The following is a 15,589-nucleotide window of genomic DNA, read 5'->3' on the forward strand; positions in this document are numbered from 1 at the left end:
GAGGGAGAAGAAGAGAAAAAAAAAAAAAAAAGGAAAAAGGAGGGGGAGGGGGGAGGATGGGAAAGGCAGAGGAGCACAACAGACACTAGGATGGCAATTTGTAAATCAATGGATGTGTAACTGATGTGATTCTGCAATCTGTGTATGGGGTGAAGGTGGGAGTTCATAACCCACTTGAATCAAAGTGTCGAATATGATATGTCAAGAAATTTGTAATGTTTTGAACAACCCACAATAAAAAAATTAAAAAAAAAAAAAAAAAAAAGAACTTCATCAAAGAGGCTGTAAAGAAATTCACACCAGGCATTGCCTATCTATGTCTTCCCCAGTCTCTGCTCACCACCACTTATGCAGGACTTACCTCAATGAGCTCATTGCTCCAAATGCTGGCATCCATTTTCAGACTTCTAACCTTGGAGTCTTTTGGTCCCAAAGATCTATGTTGTCCTGGAGTCAACAACAATTCAATTTCTACTTTAGTTTGCACAAGATTTTATTTTTTCTTGTTTTCCCCAAAATGAGTATAAGTATCCACACCTAAGTGTGTGTGTACGTAACAAAACCAACCAGCACTTACTTTCTTATATGCCAACAGCACTAAGAGTAGTTGTAGTACTTATACACAGATCATAAACAAACACAATGAAGATGACAAAACAAAGATAACCGTCAATCATCTTCATCACTGACCGTATTAGTATAAAACTATACTATTAAAAGAATATGTATGCATGCATGTATATGTGTTTCTCTGTGTGTATACACACACACACACATGCACGCACGCACGCACACGCACACATACACACACTTGGTAATTAGCTAGAAATCACTGAAGACCTGTTTAAATGAGGCTGTTTGAATCCTATACATGTGAATATAGATATTATTCCTAATAATGTTTTTAAAAGCTACATCTCTAATAATAAAATATTTAGAAATATGGATTCTTCATTCTACGATTACATCTGGAAGAGTGTAAGAGCCCAGCATTCTATTATCGTTAATTCAATTAGGCTTTATAGTCTAACTAGTGTCCAAGTAGATATCAGATGCTAAGCTGAAAACGAAAAAAGTTACATGACCTTGAGCTTGATCTTAAGGACCCTTTTCCTTATGAGTAGTAAAAGTTCATTCCTCTCTCTTGTTAAGAGAGAGGTTCTTTTCCTCCTTTCTTGAAGGTGAAATCTTTTCAGAGCACAAAGCCCTAGAACTCCCAGGATAGATAGATATCTGCATTGGTTTGCATTTTTAAGAACTACCTAAAGGCAGTACTGAAAAAAAAGAAAATGCAGAGTTAAAAGGGACTGCTAGAAAAGCTGAGCCAAGAAAGGATAAGATCTAAATTGAGGCAGCAGGAAGAAAAGCAAAATGGACAGGACAGATTTAGAGATACCATGAAGATAAAACTGGTGGGCCACAGTGAGCTTTAAGAAAAGCAGAAGAGTCAAGAGGGCCTCTTAGGTTTGAGTGCAGGGCAGACAGTACTGCTTCACACCCATACAGGCAATTTATGAATATGTGCAGCTTTAGGCAAGGGGCTGGAGCAGTAATATGGGCTCCAATTTTGTTGCGCTGTTGCTGAGGTGTTTTTGGCAAATCTAAGTAGAGATTCACTTAGGTAAATGAGTTTGGTGTCCAACAGAATGAGAATCATCTGCCTATAGGTGAGTGATGAATCCACCCCCCCCCACAAAAAAAAAAATCACGTGGGAACTCCCAAGTGAAAGAGAATTGAGGATGTAACCAAAGAGAATAAACATACTACAGGGGTGTGAAGAGGAAAAGCAGCCTGAGAAAGGATGACCAGCAGGCGGTACTCACACGCTGAGATAGAAGGTACTGTGGAGGCTGGGGGAGGATGGAGATCAGAAAAGCATGTTGGGCAAAGGTCTGGAATACTGCAGAGAAGACAATGAAGTTAGTGGGGCAACACAGAAACTGAGAAGTAAAATACATTGGAATATGTGGCCAAAACACATTTATTGGAATAAAGAGGAAATAAAGGTGAATTATAGGATGCTGAAGGAAAGCAAAGAAATTAAAAGAATAAAGAAAACGTGTGCAGGTTACCATGTGATCTGGAAAGTACCTCATCTTTGGAAAGAAAAGACACAGAATGGAACACACAGGAACAGACTGAGAGTTTTCATAAAACCTGGTCAGACTTATGCACGTTTCCATAATAGAGCAGAAGAAACCATGGCTAAATATTCAAGAGATTGAATCAGGAAGAGCTGAAGATCCTAATGAGGGAGGAAAGAAAGGTAGTGTGAGCAGAGCAGTGTGGGAGAACACAACGCCATCTCTTCTAATGAGACTGGAGAGGAGAAAAGGATGAGAAAAGTACAGCACAGGGCTGATTAGATGTTTTTCAGTGCTGCAATTCAGGCTGCTAATTAACTGGTGAGGAAAGTTGTTATCTTGGTATGATGAGAAAGGGACTAGAATAGAGCTCTAGAAAAGAACAAACACTCTAGGCAACTGATGTGGCTTTCCCTGCTCACTGTCCCTGCTCCAGGTAAGTCAGGACTGCTCTCCTGGATTCTGTCATTGAACCTGCGCTCAGGTCTAGTCCTGCACTTACTGTACTCTTTACAGTTATTATTCACACATTCTTGGAGGAAATGTCAGGACTTCTATAAAATCCTTTTGATTCCCCACACCAGCATGGTACTGTATATGCTTGGTGAATTGCGTCTGTAAAGTGGACAGTAGGGGGACACAGTCCCAGAAAACTGCAGTGAAGATTGGACTATGGCTAGTTTCTCTAAGACACATTGGGGTCCATTTCTCTCTGCTCACTTCCCTAACTGAGCTCCCAAATACACTGAGATGCCATATGTATCTATACTGTTATACATAAAATTCTACATAATATCCCATTTTAACAGATACTAGATTCAGCACACAAAGCTTAAAGCATAGAACAACCTCGATGTGAAAAATGTCTTATAAAATATGGAAAAAAAAGGAACAATCTTCCATGCAAAGATGCAAGTTTGCTCTGGGTATGTTCTAAAAATCTAAAAATTTCAACATTGTGTTTTTAAAAATCTATACATGGACCAGGAGACACAAAATAGGAGTACATGCTTAAAAATCAATTTTCTACATCTGAGTCATGCATTAGAAAAGTTAAAATTCTATATTTCTGAATTGGACTTAAACTCAATAAGCTTTCTCTGTTTTTTTCACCACCATTAGCTAGAACACATTACACATTACACAGCAGTCAGTGCCAATCTGCCACAGAGCAGTGATGAGCGTGATTTGTCACTTATTACCTGCACACTTCTTACAGATGACAACACACAGGTTGATGGACGCCCAGTCAGGGTCTGGGGCTTTGCAATCTGCACAGCTCCTGTTGGATTCATTGAACCAAATCTTCTCTGCTACTTCATAATCAGAGAGCGTTTCCGCTATCGACTGCTGCACAGCTTCAATCCAGTCTTGTTTCTCTTTTTCGGACTCGGCTGTAAAGCTGAAACAATCAACATTTCGGCATTATCCATCTCCCTCGTAAAGGCCAATGGAGCAGTATGCTCAGTTTGCATATTCATTTCACTCACAAATTAAACAGCAGCTTAAAATTATGCCCGCCAGGCAGTTCTGGATTGTCTTTTCTGTTAAAAATCATCTAACTTAACAAATCAGCTTCTTACTTTTTAATTTTCCATGTTGTTTATGACTTTGTTTACATATCTTAAAACAAAACTAACATACACATTTTTCTCACCATAATATAAAAAATTACTTTGTGATGGTCAAAAGCTTAAATGAGAGGCCACATTTCCTAAACCATGATTATATAATAATCAATGAGAAATTGGCCAAGTTTCAGGACTACTGGAATATTTTACCAAGCAAGTATGCCATGACAGTTCAGAGCTAAAATTATCAAAAACACCCGCCAGAAATTATGATTTTTTTCATATTTAAAAAATAGATTTTTTTAAAATTAGAAGAATATCCAGATGGCTTAAAGAGATTGAGAAACCAGGAAAGTTTTAAGTGGTATTATTCTAACGAATTTCTAACTCATTTTTAGTCATGTTCTGACTTTTTCTGGTTCTTGGTATTTATTATGCCTCTGACTGAGGAATAAAACATTAAATAGTAGTTCAATCCTTCAAAAAAGATTTACTGATTCCCTTCAGTGTGCCAAGGAATGTGCTACATATACAACTAATGACCAACAAAATAATTCATCACATTAAAATTTTGCTCTCAAAATTAAAATGCTTTGAATTACAATGAAAATAATAGATGATTAACATATTCTAAATAATCTATAAAAATAATCAGTGGCCTACATGGCTATATTTTCTGAAGCACTCCATGATTCAATCATAACAATTAACAAAATTTCTAGCTTACAAGTTCTACTAGATACTGGTCATAGCCAGTATCTACATTTTCATTTGAGGCTAGAATCTGGAATTATGGTGGGGAGGGGTATCAAACCCAGATCACTATTTGATCTTTTGGCTAAGGTCAAGAGATGACAAAACCCAGGGTTTCTCACACAATAGGCAAGTGCTCTATCATTGAGCTATGGGTACCAACCCTAGCTTGCTGTTCTTTATTTAATCATTTCTTTCTCCAATGTTGAGATAGTGGTCAAATTCTGACAGACAAGTGCATAACAGAGTTAGTAGCATCTTTGAAACTGTCAAGTGATTCTTAGTCCTTCAAAAGCAGAGAACAATTACTTCTGATCGGCACATTACCCTGGAGTATGTTGATTATTTGAGACAAATGAATCAATGTAGTTGAACTCAAAGATACTGACTTCAGTCTACAACATTTACTAAATCTATGGAGTCTTTATATATTATTAAAACTCATTAAGTAATTTAAATTAATTGTCATAATGCAATTACAAGACTATCACAATATAATAAATATATATCAAAATGCTAAATTATTTGGATCAATAAGTGGAAGTGATCCATTAAAATCAGTATCCTCTTGAGCTCTCCCTGGACAAAAGTGCATGGAGCAACTGTGAAGGGATCAATCTTCAAAGAGGTGTCTGATAGGCAAAAGGAAGGTAAGCAATACAATTTAAAGCAATGTAATACGCACTTTTGGTTTTTTCCATCCAAAATCTGAAGAAATTTGTGAAATATTTATTGATAAAATTTAACATACTCACCACTACTACCAAGAAAAAAAGAGGTATTAAAAGAAACAATGCATTTTTTTAAAGAGAAAAAGAGAGAGAGAGAATTTTTAATATTTATTTTTCATTTTTTTTCGGCAGACACAACATCTTTGTTTATATGTGGTGCTGAGGATCGAACCCGGGCCGCACGCATGCCAGGCGAGCGCGCTACCGCTTGAGCCACATCCCCAGCCCAACAATGCAAATTTTATGAAATAAGTATCTTTTCAAGTTGCCTGATTATTCAGGTCACTTTTAAAAAATGTTTACTGTAGGCTGGCTAGTAAGTCAGGCAATATGGAAAGGTTAGAAAACAATTTTAAATATTCGATAAGAGATGAAATCACCACTAGCATTATAAAGATGTATCACCCAAACTTTCTTGTAGTAGTATAAAAATAAAAAATATTTAAAGACACCTTACCTGAAACTCCTATAGGGGGTAATTATTTCAAAAGACTGTTTCACAGTTCGGTCCACTTGCTTTACATTCGCTACATTCATAGGAATTACAGTAATACCAAGTCCACTCTTAAAATCCTAGTGTGGAGAAAAAATATAAAAAATTATAAACAAACACATACACACTCTGGATTCTGAAAATACAATCTTTTTTTTTTCTAAGATTCAATAACTTCTACAAATTTTACTACATGTATAAGGAATTAATAAATATATCCAATTAGAAAATGGATAGAGTTTTTCTTTTTTTCTTTTTCTGGTAGTCACTTTCAATATAATAACACCACTGTGCCATTCTAAGCTTGGCATCTGGTCTATTGATAAAGTATGGGTGTCTTTCACATAAAAGGTAAGTTGAGAGTAGGCCACAGACACTAACATATACCTTGCTTTTGAAAGTAGTCACTACATTTACCTTTATCCATTCTGTAAAGGAAATTAATAATTAATAACCCTTACCATGTTTTAAGTATTTTTCTAGGGGGGGGACAAAGGACAGTATGAAATTAGCACAAGTACTATTTATATGAAAAGATGGAGAAACTGAGGCTCAAAGAGAGAAGGTAGAAAGTGCAGCTGATTGTACATGTGGAAAGGAACTGAAGCCCAGGCTGCCTGACTGTCCTTTGTTTTACTACATTGGATTATCTCTGCTGGGCCACATTATTTTTCTCCTCATTTACTCCCAAACAAAGGCATTACCTGTTTTATGAAGTATACAGTTTTATCTCACATTCAATATTTTATTGTTTTCTTCTTCCTTCAATCAAATTCTTTAAAAAGCTTGTCTAATGTTACTGTGGTATGAAAATTACCATTTTTCAACATCTACATCTACTGTATTCTGCTAGTCTCACTGTGATTCTGCAATCTGTGTATGGGGTGAAGGTGGGAGTTCATAACCCACTTGAATCAAAGTGTGGAATATGATATGTCAAGAAATTTGTAATGTTTTGAACAACCAACAATAAAAAATCAAAAAAAAATTACAAAATTATTCAAAAGGTTACAAAGAGACTGCATTATAAAAGCACTAAAGTTTGTAACACATTATCTGCTCGTATGGGTTTTGGAATTTGATTTATCAAATAAATAATCTCAACACTTTATAAAATATAATCTGTGCCTCAAAGGAGGAATTATCTATGTGAACAGATTTAGATTAAATGTGCTCTGAAAAATATTGGTTCATATTCAGTAAGGACACTTAGCAAAGACTATTTAGAAAGATTAATTGAATGAAGCAATTCAAAGACCTCTTCTCTTTGTCACGCTTGTTACATGAAAGAAAAGTAAAAAACTATTTTCCCATCTCTCTTATACCTATGACAGGCCATAGGTTTGGTCAATACAATATAAATAACTGGTGTGGGGGGAGTGGGCAGGCAGACACATCGTAGAAGATGAAAGCCTTTCACCTCTCACATTTCCATCCTCTTGGGAAATGACACCTGAAAACATAAAGACATGTTAGAACTTCATATTCCTTGAAAAGAGAAGCCTCAGGACAAATTCTTGTGACTGGAGGATGTCAGAAGGTGGAAAAACCAGGAAGACCCCGTCCAATCCCCAGATAGCATTAAAACTCTCTGGCATGCATCAAGAGACTGGTTAACAGGCTAGGGGTGTAGCTCAGTGTTAGAGCCTGAAATGCTGGAGGCCCAGGATTCAAACCTCAGCAATATTCCCCCAAAAAGAGATTGGTTAAAACAGATCCTTATCTTTTCAAGTTGTCTGTTAGGATTTTGTGTTTAATATGAATACATTCTTGAATGATAAGTAAAAATCAAGTAAATTTAAATCAAATTTTCCCCTACATGTAAAGATTGAATTCAGAGTTTTTAGTCACAAATTGTAGAAAGGCTTTTTTAAAAAAAAAAAAAAAATGTACAGATTTTCAGTTAGAATAAGAACATATTTTATTTAGAAAAGAAGTCATCAATTGAATTTTTTTGATAAAAGAACAAATGGCTCATTTTATTAGGAAAAAAAGGCAGAAACTGAGAATCAGTAATACAAAAGCAAAGATGCAGAGGAATGCTAAGTGTTGTAAAATAATTAGAATGGGAATAACAGTTCTACTTTGTATATTTAGCCCACTGAATAAAAAAGAGTACATAATACACTGTATATGGAGGAAAGAGAAGTGAAGTTTTTCCAATCAGCCACATTTTAATAAGCTACAGCATTATCAGCACAGGGTTTTACGTATTAAATTGAAAACACACACACACTCCCTATCACCCATACCAAAGCTTCTGTTGCATAATGCAACTGCTGCATAAATTCCCAATGCTTGTGCCTGGAAACTGAAGCCCTATTTTATAAAGAGGAAAGTGAGGAGTACCAAAATCAGAGTTTTTAAAGTAGCTTTCTGATGGCTCACTTTGGTACAGAGATAAACCCTAGAATAAAATAGTATACTTGGATTGTACATTCTTCAAACAATTCTCCATGATGAGGCTTTTGACAAGAGCTGGATATCTGACAGCTCCAGATTATATTCTCGGATGGGGCCCTAACCTGCAAGTACTCTATGTTGCTAAGGGCAGAAGCACATAATAATCTGACCATTAGACTAGCAGATGGTGAGAATGACAACCTTTTATGGAAAGTGATGAGCCTCATCAAGGCTCCTGCCTGAATAGATGGCCCTGCACCTCTACAAACGAGTCATGAAATTTCTGCATCTAAAACTGTGATTTCTGTTGAAGTAAGAGAGGAAAGGCTCCATGCTCCAAATTTCTCCCAAGCAAGGCAAGGTTGATTTTCTTTTAGCTTGGAAAATTGTAACCCATTTATCAGCTACTTGCCATGGCCATATGGTTTTGAGTAATTAGAGTATCCACGAAGCTCACCAGCACAAATTGACTGTAAAATATACTCCAGAGTAACAAAATAAATGTCAGTGCTTCTGAAAGCTATTAAATAAGAAACAACTGCACTTCCCATTAAAAATATTTTTGGTAACATTAAGCCATTTTTCTCAAACAGTATTTCAAACATATTGAGAATACTTCTCATTACTAAATGCTCATCAAAATTATCTGTGGTGATCTCTCCTTCCTGCTTGAGATATTATTCTATGCATCCAAAGGCAGAACCTAAGAATCTTTAATTTACAAAAACAAAACTACAATCTCAGGGGCTGGGATTGTAGCTCAGTGGTAGAGCGCTTGCCTCAAAAGCCTGAGGCACTGGGTTCAATCCTCAACACCACATAAAATAAATAAATAAAGATGTTGTGTCCATCTACAACTAAAACAAAACAAACAAACAAACAAACAAAAAAAAAAACTACAACCCAAGATCCTCATATGTGGTCAATACTGAGAAACACTGAATTAGATGACAGAACTAGTTACAGAATTTAGACCCTATGATTCTGCAATACTTCAATATCATGACATAAAACATTTCTCTCATGCTTTGTATTGAATGAAAAAAAAAAAATCATGCCTTCAGTGTATACAAAAGCCATGTGACATTATTAAGACCACTGGTTAAGAATAAGCCTGCCAGAACACAACAACATGCTGGCCCATCAGGATCCTAATTGTTCTGAGTGCCAAATCCTGTGCTAATATTTCAGAGGTTTTAAAAGCATTTTCATTGCACTCCATAATTGCTTCAGTATCTATTCAGGTAGCGCTCTGAAGTTTATAAACAGCCATGAGCTCTCATTTGATTTTCTGAATTATTGTATGAACTAGGGAGAGATGATACTGCCATTTTTTAAATGGGAAAATTAGTTCTGGCAAAGCAGTGTTTGTTAAATACCTAGAGTGTGCCAGATATTTTGCTAAGTCCTACATCTGCACAAAAGTAGAAGCAAGGTACTTGCCTTGGGGAAACTTAAGAGTCTGGGAGGGAATAAGAGGGAGTTGTTATACATGTAATGAAAGAAAACTGCCTGTCATAGGCTAAGCACTGAATCCAATCCAAAAGAGAGACTTGTGTTATAAAAAGGCTTTCCAATGGAAAAAGAACAAACTCAGGCCAGATTATATTCAGATGTCTGTCTCTCTATTTCAGTTCACATGTTCAAAATTAGGGATGATAATGATACCTGCAGCATCCCCTCAGTGAGGATTATATTAATGCAGTAAAAATGCTTAGAAGAATACAAGGCACATGGTGCATCTCACATATGTCTAGTTTATTATTATCACTGATATTTTCTACATCTTAAATTTAAAACCAACCAAACATTTTACCTATTAAAAAGTTCATTACAAGAAAACACAAGGTCAGAGATAACTACCTGACATAAATGCATTTTTTTATAAATGGAATGAAATGTGAATGTTAAATGTTCATGAAAATTAAAAATAAATTACCCATTAACTAGGAGCAGATTGTGAACTCTAGTCTCATTTTGAAAAATAAGCACAAATCAAGAATAAGCCAAACAGTCAACCTTTAAAATGCTATGACCTGGAATGAAAAAAACAGCACGTAAATTTTGTAGGTAAAACTGTATTATTGTAGAAAGTAAGAACTAAAAACATATTGTAGAGTAAGCATTAGTTCACATTTCCTTTTCTATGACAGAATGCAGGATCTCAAAAAGCATGGATCTCACCACCAGCAAAATGACAAGCACATGTGGCTTAGCAGAATGGGCACTGAAATGCTGGCAGTAACCAAGTGGGCAATGGAGTGTGGCGGGGAGACCTAAGGGACAATCTTGGCTGATCCACTTAAGAGCAAAAGACCATTGACAAGTTATGTAGGTTATCTCGACCTCAATTTCCTTATTTATGAAAATGGAGTAATATCTACCTAACAGAGTATTGTTACAAAAAGTAAATGAGGGCTGGGATGTAGCTCAGTGGTAAAGTGCTTGCCTACCCTGTATGAGGGCGTGGGTTCAATCCCCAGCACTGTGCAAAAAAAAAAAAGGTAAATGAATAAGTAAAAACTTAAATAAAACTAAAATATCTTGACAACTCTTTTATTTGAAAGTTCTAAATGTAGAATTTATCTTCAATAAAAATATTTACATTTTATTTATAATGACTGAAAGTATTTACAGCAATTATTCCATACTAAATATTCCGATAGTATTCATAGTAAATATTTATCAAGATACTCAGATGAGTTATTTATATAAATCTGTGGCAACAGAATATGGCTAAAATTACGCTTTAAAACTACATACTACAAGGACAAAAATGAAAGTTTGATTACTAAACAGAAAAATTTAGGAAGCATTTGTTAACCCCAAATTTGCTGAAATCTGAAATCTATTTTTGGAAATACTGGATGCTAGGTTTCCCTGCCAGGAATTTAAGAACTCAGTGCTTAAACATTTGTTGAAAACAGATGTGGCATTGTATGACATTGGCACCAGACTTCCTGGGAAACGCCAGATGCAGAGTTTGGCCAGATACAGAACCCAGAAAATGCGAGGCCACCACCTACATCCTGCAGTTTCTTTCTCTGCCACACAGCCCTGAGCCCTATAAGGCCTATTTAAATTCTATTAGAGTTTCTTTCCTATGCCAGAACACCAGGGGACATTATGTTGGGGGAAAGCAGGGGGATGAATTTCTTGTTATACCCTGATTTGAGAATGCTTAATCAAGTGAGTTTATGCAGTGCAGACCTCAATGCCACAATTATCATCAAATGGATACCCAAACCCACCAAGCTAGACATCTGGTTGTAATGAATTCCCTAATATTAACACGATATTTTAAAAACTCATCGGGAAAAGATGGGAGACTGGCTGTCAGTTAAAAAAAAAAAAATGGAAACCAAAGTCAATTGTCTTAAATTTGCTCACGTCCATTTGCAGAAATTCCATCCAACTAACAATACCATGTATGTAATACATATATTTCAAAGTATGTTCACATTTGATTTTCTTGTTTGAAATTTTTGTAAACATTGGCTTGTTCAGTATATCCATATCAAGATAAATAACTTGTAAAATAATAATTGTCCCACAGTACAGAAGATCTATAAACTTTCAAATATTTTTTTCAAAAATAAATTATGCCAACAGAACTTCTGTAAGACAAAAACTAACAAGAAAATAAAATCTCAATGAATAAACAGAGACATAAAATGAAAAGATACTTCATAGCGAAAAAAGTAATTGAAAGTGAAAAAAAAATCTTTTTTAAACTGTCCAGTTGGAAAACATCTATAAGTGATCATTAATTCAAGTAGGATCCACATATGTTTATGGCGTACAGCTGCTTGTCTGGAATTCCTGAGCACACAAAAATGAATAACATAAATATTCATGCTATTAATTTGGGATTGTAAATATTATAACTCTCTATTAAGACTAAAATGTAACTGATAACCTAGTCACATAGCTAACAGCATTTTAAATATAAAGGAAAGGTCACAGGAATTCTTGCCCTCAAAAAGAAAAAAATATATATATAGGACAAGACAGAAGGCTGCATATAAAAGGCTACAAGAAATTTCACATCCTTATCACTGTGTTACTCCAATCAGAAAGTAAGGTTCCAAGGAGCAGAGATCTTGGGGATTACCACTGCCCTAATACCTAAAGCAGTGCTCTGAAATGAGAGGGGGTGCCCACATTTGCTAAACAGACAGATGGATCTAGAAAAACAACACTGTATTATAGCCTAAGCAAACCGTTTTATACAAAGTTGATAAGATAATGTGGAAAAACTGCCTTAATCATAACATACTACAAGCATATAAAACACTGCAGAGAGAAGAAACACAAGAAAAGTGTAAAAATTAAAACAGGGCGGGGCTGTGAGATGGCGCTTACCCTGTAAGGCATAACATTTAATTTATGTGATAAGGGCAGTGCAGTGTTTTGCCACAGGGTAATTAGGTAAAGATTTTTAGTGTCAGTTTTGACTATCCATTTTCCTCTCAACAAACGTTTTTACATATCTCCTCATGGTTTTTCCTACTTCTTGTAAAATAAAGCCTATCTGAAAAAAATACAAAAATGAAAAGGTGTAAGGCAACACCTAATAAAACATTCCCTAAGGTACTTCTCCTACGCAGCCCAAGAGCTACCGCAGATTTCAGTTCCTATGTGCTAATGAATAAAAGGGAGTGAAAGGGGTTAAAAAAAAATAAAGTAAACCTTTGTACTTAGTAACTAATAAAACCAGAGCATGTGTTAAATCCACGCTGACGCACATTAGTTATAGAGTTAATACCAGCCAGTGAACTGTGAAACCCCCTTATTGCCCTCATGCCACTTCTGGAGAAGAGAAAGGGAATTTCAAAGGTAATGTCATTAATTACAAGTGTTTTAATAATTATTTTAACTTGGAAAAATGTACACTTTCGATTTGGTATAAAAGATTCAATCTTTGTGGTAAACGAGCTTCTTCTTTCATGACTCTTCAGCTCATGCTGCTGAAAGGCCCACTCCTCCACCTCTGCCCACTGTCACTCTTTGAAGAGACCACCAAAGTCAATTACTAAAACCATGCATATATTAAAAGACATAAAACAGGTAATTATTCCTGTGTCACAGGTCAATTTCTTTATTTTTTATTCTCTCTATGCAATTAAGTTATGTGGGCAATAAATTCACAGCTTTAAAACAACAAAAATAATTAAACCTTATTGCCTAGCACTATATTAGATCCAACACAAATGAAGATACACAAGTTCAATCCTCACACTCTCTGTAGTTTTATAATGAATAGATTTTTTTTTCTATCAGCTTAAAAAAATATACAAGATTACTGTGTGTGTGTGTGTGTGTGTGTGTGTGTGTGTGTTTAAAATTTTTAGGAGATGCATCAAAATATTTCATTACCTCTTATGGTTTGGTTATGAGGTGTCCCCCAAAAGTTCATGTGTGAGACATCAAAAATGTTCAAGGTGACATGATTAAATTATAAATGCTATAACAAAATCCACAGGCTAATCTATTCAATGGATTAGTAACTGACAAGACTACCATATTGTGTCACTGGAGGTGTACCTTTTGGGTTTAAACTTTGTCCCTGGTAAGCCGAGCTCTTTCTCTCCTTCCTGGCTCTCATGAACTGAGTGCTTTCTTCCACCATGCCCTTCCACCATGACTACAGAATCAACCAAGCACAATCTCTGAAACTAGAAGCCAAAATGAACTTTTCCTCCTCTAATCTGTTCTTGTCAGGTCTTTTGGTCACAGAAAAGGAAAGCAACTGGTCTAGGGATTATAGTTTACCAGACAAGGTTTAATTTAAAATCTGGACTTTACAACTCTAAGCTTGGCTTCCTAGCAGTTAAATCAAGCTTTTTAAAGTTTAGGTTGAAAAGAAATTCAACATCATTTAGCACTGTTCCTAAAACACAGATTGAGGCCCACACTGGTATAAAGCCCTCTGCACTCAGGAGAAAGACAACTTCCTTTCTTGGCAGGCACCGTATACTTCACATAAGCTCCTTCAACATGTGGGATAACCAATAAGCTACCATCCTCTGGAGAAAAAGGCATATATCAGAACATAAAAATATATGAGGCTGCGATGACATGGGCAGGACCTGAACTTGTATGGCCTTCCTTGACTTCTCCACTGGGGCTGGAGCCAACTCATTCCTTAAGACTTCACTCAAGCACATGTGCTTTAAGATCTGACTCCATATGATAAGATACAATTACAAAATTAAAAAATAAAAAACAAAAGTGCATCCACAAACAACAATGCACTTTTTAAAGGTATATATATAGGCATGTCAATGCGTACAAAAAGTCTTGAAATGTATGCATATCAAAAATGTATTTACTTATCAAAAATGGAGAGGGGTCCAATTTCAGTGCTTCATTTTTTTTAAGGAGAATACATTCATTACTTAAGTACATGGAAGTGTATCTAATTAACAGATTTCTCTGTAACTACAGCACAATCTAACATAGCACTAAGCTCATCATCCATTATTGGTCTTGTGTAGCTTTTCTTCCTTCTTAGTAAGAAGAATGCCCAACCTGGCACACATTATTTATTGAGTGAACATCCCCAAACTAGGCAAAGAAATGATTGACAAAAAGAAACTCTGGGCTATTTCTAAAAGGCCCAAAGTCAAAAATTTTCTTTTCAACCTAGACTTTACAGCTTTTGTATGACTGTTAAGAAGACAAGAGTTATGAAGTCTAGATTTTTAAATCAAACTTTGCACGGTAAATTCCTAAATTACTTAATCATTGTTTTCCTCATCTATACAACATAGATGAGAATATCTTCTTCCTACATTAGTAGGTATGATTAAAAGAGAATATATACAACTAAATTAGCATAGTACCTGATACTCAATGAATGAGAATCATTATTGTGCCTTTCATGCTCAATCACTAAAGAAATAATTTCATATATTTTTTGCTAATCAGAAAGTGTTAATAAAACATTTAAAATATCTGCCATCTAGGAAATAACAAACTTGACAATCTTGCTAATGTTAGCAATGAAACAAAAAACATTAAGTCCATCAGGTCTGTAAAAGTGAAAAAAATGAACAATTCTGCACAGTAACTTCCATACAGATACAAGCAAATCATGCAATTTAAATCTTGATTCCAAAAAGAAAAGTTTTAATCATCCAACTTCACAGACTGAAAATGCTCCTATTTGGTTCATATACATTATTAAGCTGTACATAACTGTTCTTCTTGAGGAGTATGCTAACTATCCAAGTTATTAGTATGCCAGCAGTGCTCAATGATGTCTTCCACAGTTAATTGGCTAAGAAATCTTATCCAGAAAATTTAATGAATAAGTTCACACTGAGGTTCAGAGGATGCCTTGGATAAAGATCTATAGCTATTAAAAAAAAAAAAAAAAAACCTACTGCTTGTTTTGAGTGGCTATCTCAATTTTTGTTATAAAAACATTTATACTTCACCTTACCATAACCCATTATAATTTATCATAAAATGAGTTCATCTTAGATCAGATATCCAAAGCACATGTTTAATTCCACAAATAATTATAAAGCACCTAATATATTCTA

General features: G+C 35.3%; 1 protein-coding gene across 1 annotated transcript in view; it reads right to left on the reverse strand.

The window, feature by feature from the left end:
* The window catches only part of Arap2 (ArfGAP with RhoGAP domain, ankyrin repeat and PH domain 2), a 188,153-nt gene that overhangs the window by 107,832 nt on the left and 64,732 nt on the right, over positions 1 to 15,589 (reverse strand). Inside the window, exons 10-12 of the mRNA XM_048784042.1 lie at positions 5,598 to 5,713; positions 3,288 to 3,487; positions 362 to 447 (exon numbers count right to left, since the gene is read on the reverse strand). Coding sequence (XP_048639999.1) covers positions 362 to 447; positions 3,288 to 3,487; positions 5,598 to 5,713 — 402 coding nt within the window. The remainder of the gene's footprint in view (positions 1 to 361; positions 448 to 3,287; positions 3,488 to 5,597; positions 5,714 to 15,589) is intronic.

Source organism: Marmota marmota, unplaced genomic scaffold, assembly GCF_001458135.2.
Source record: "Marmota marmota marmota unplaced genomic scaffold, marMar, whole genome shotgun sequence".
NCBI classification, from domain to species: domain Eukaryota; kingdom Metazoa; phylum Chordata; class Mammalia; order Rodentia; family Sciuridae; genus Marmota; species Marmota marmota.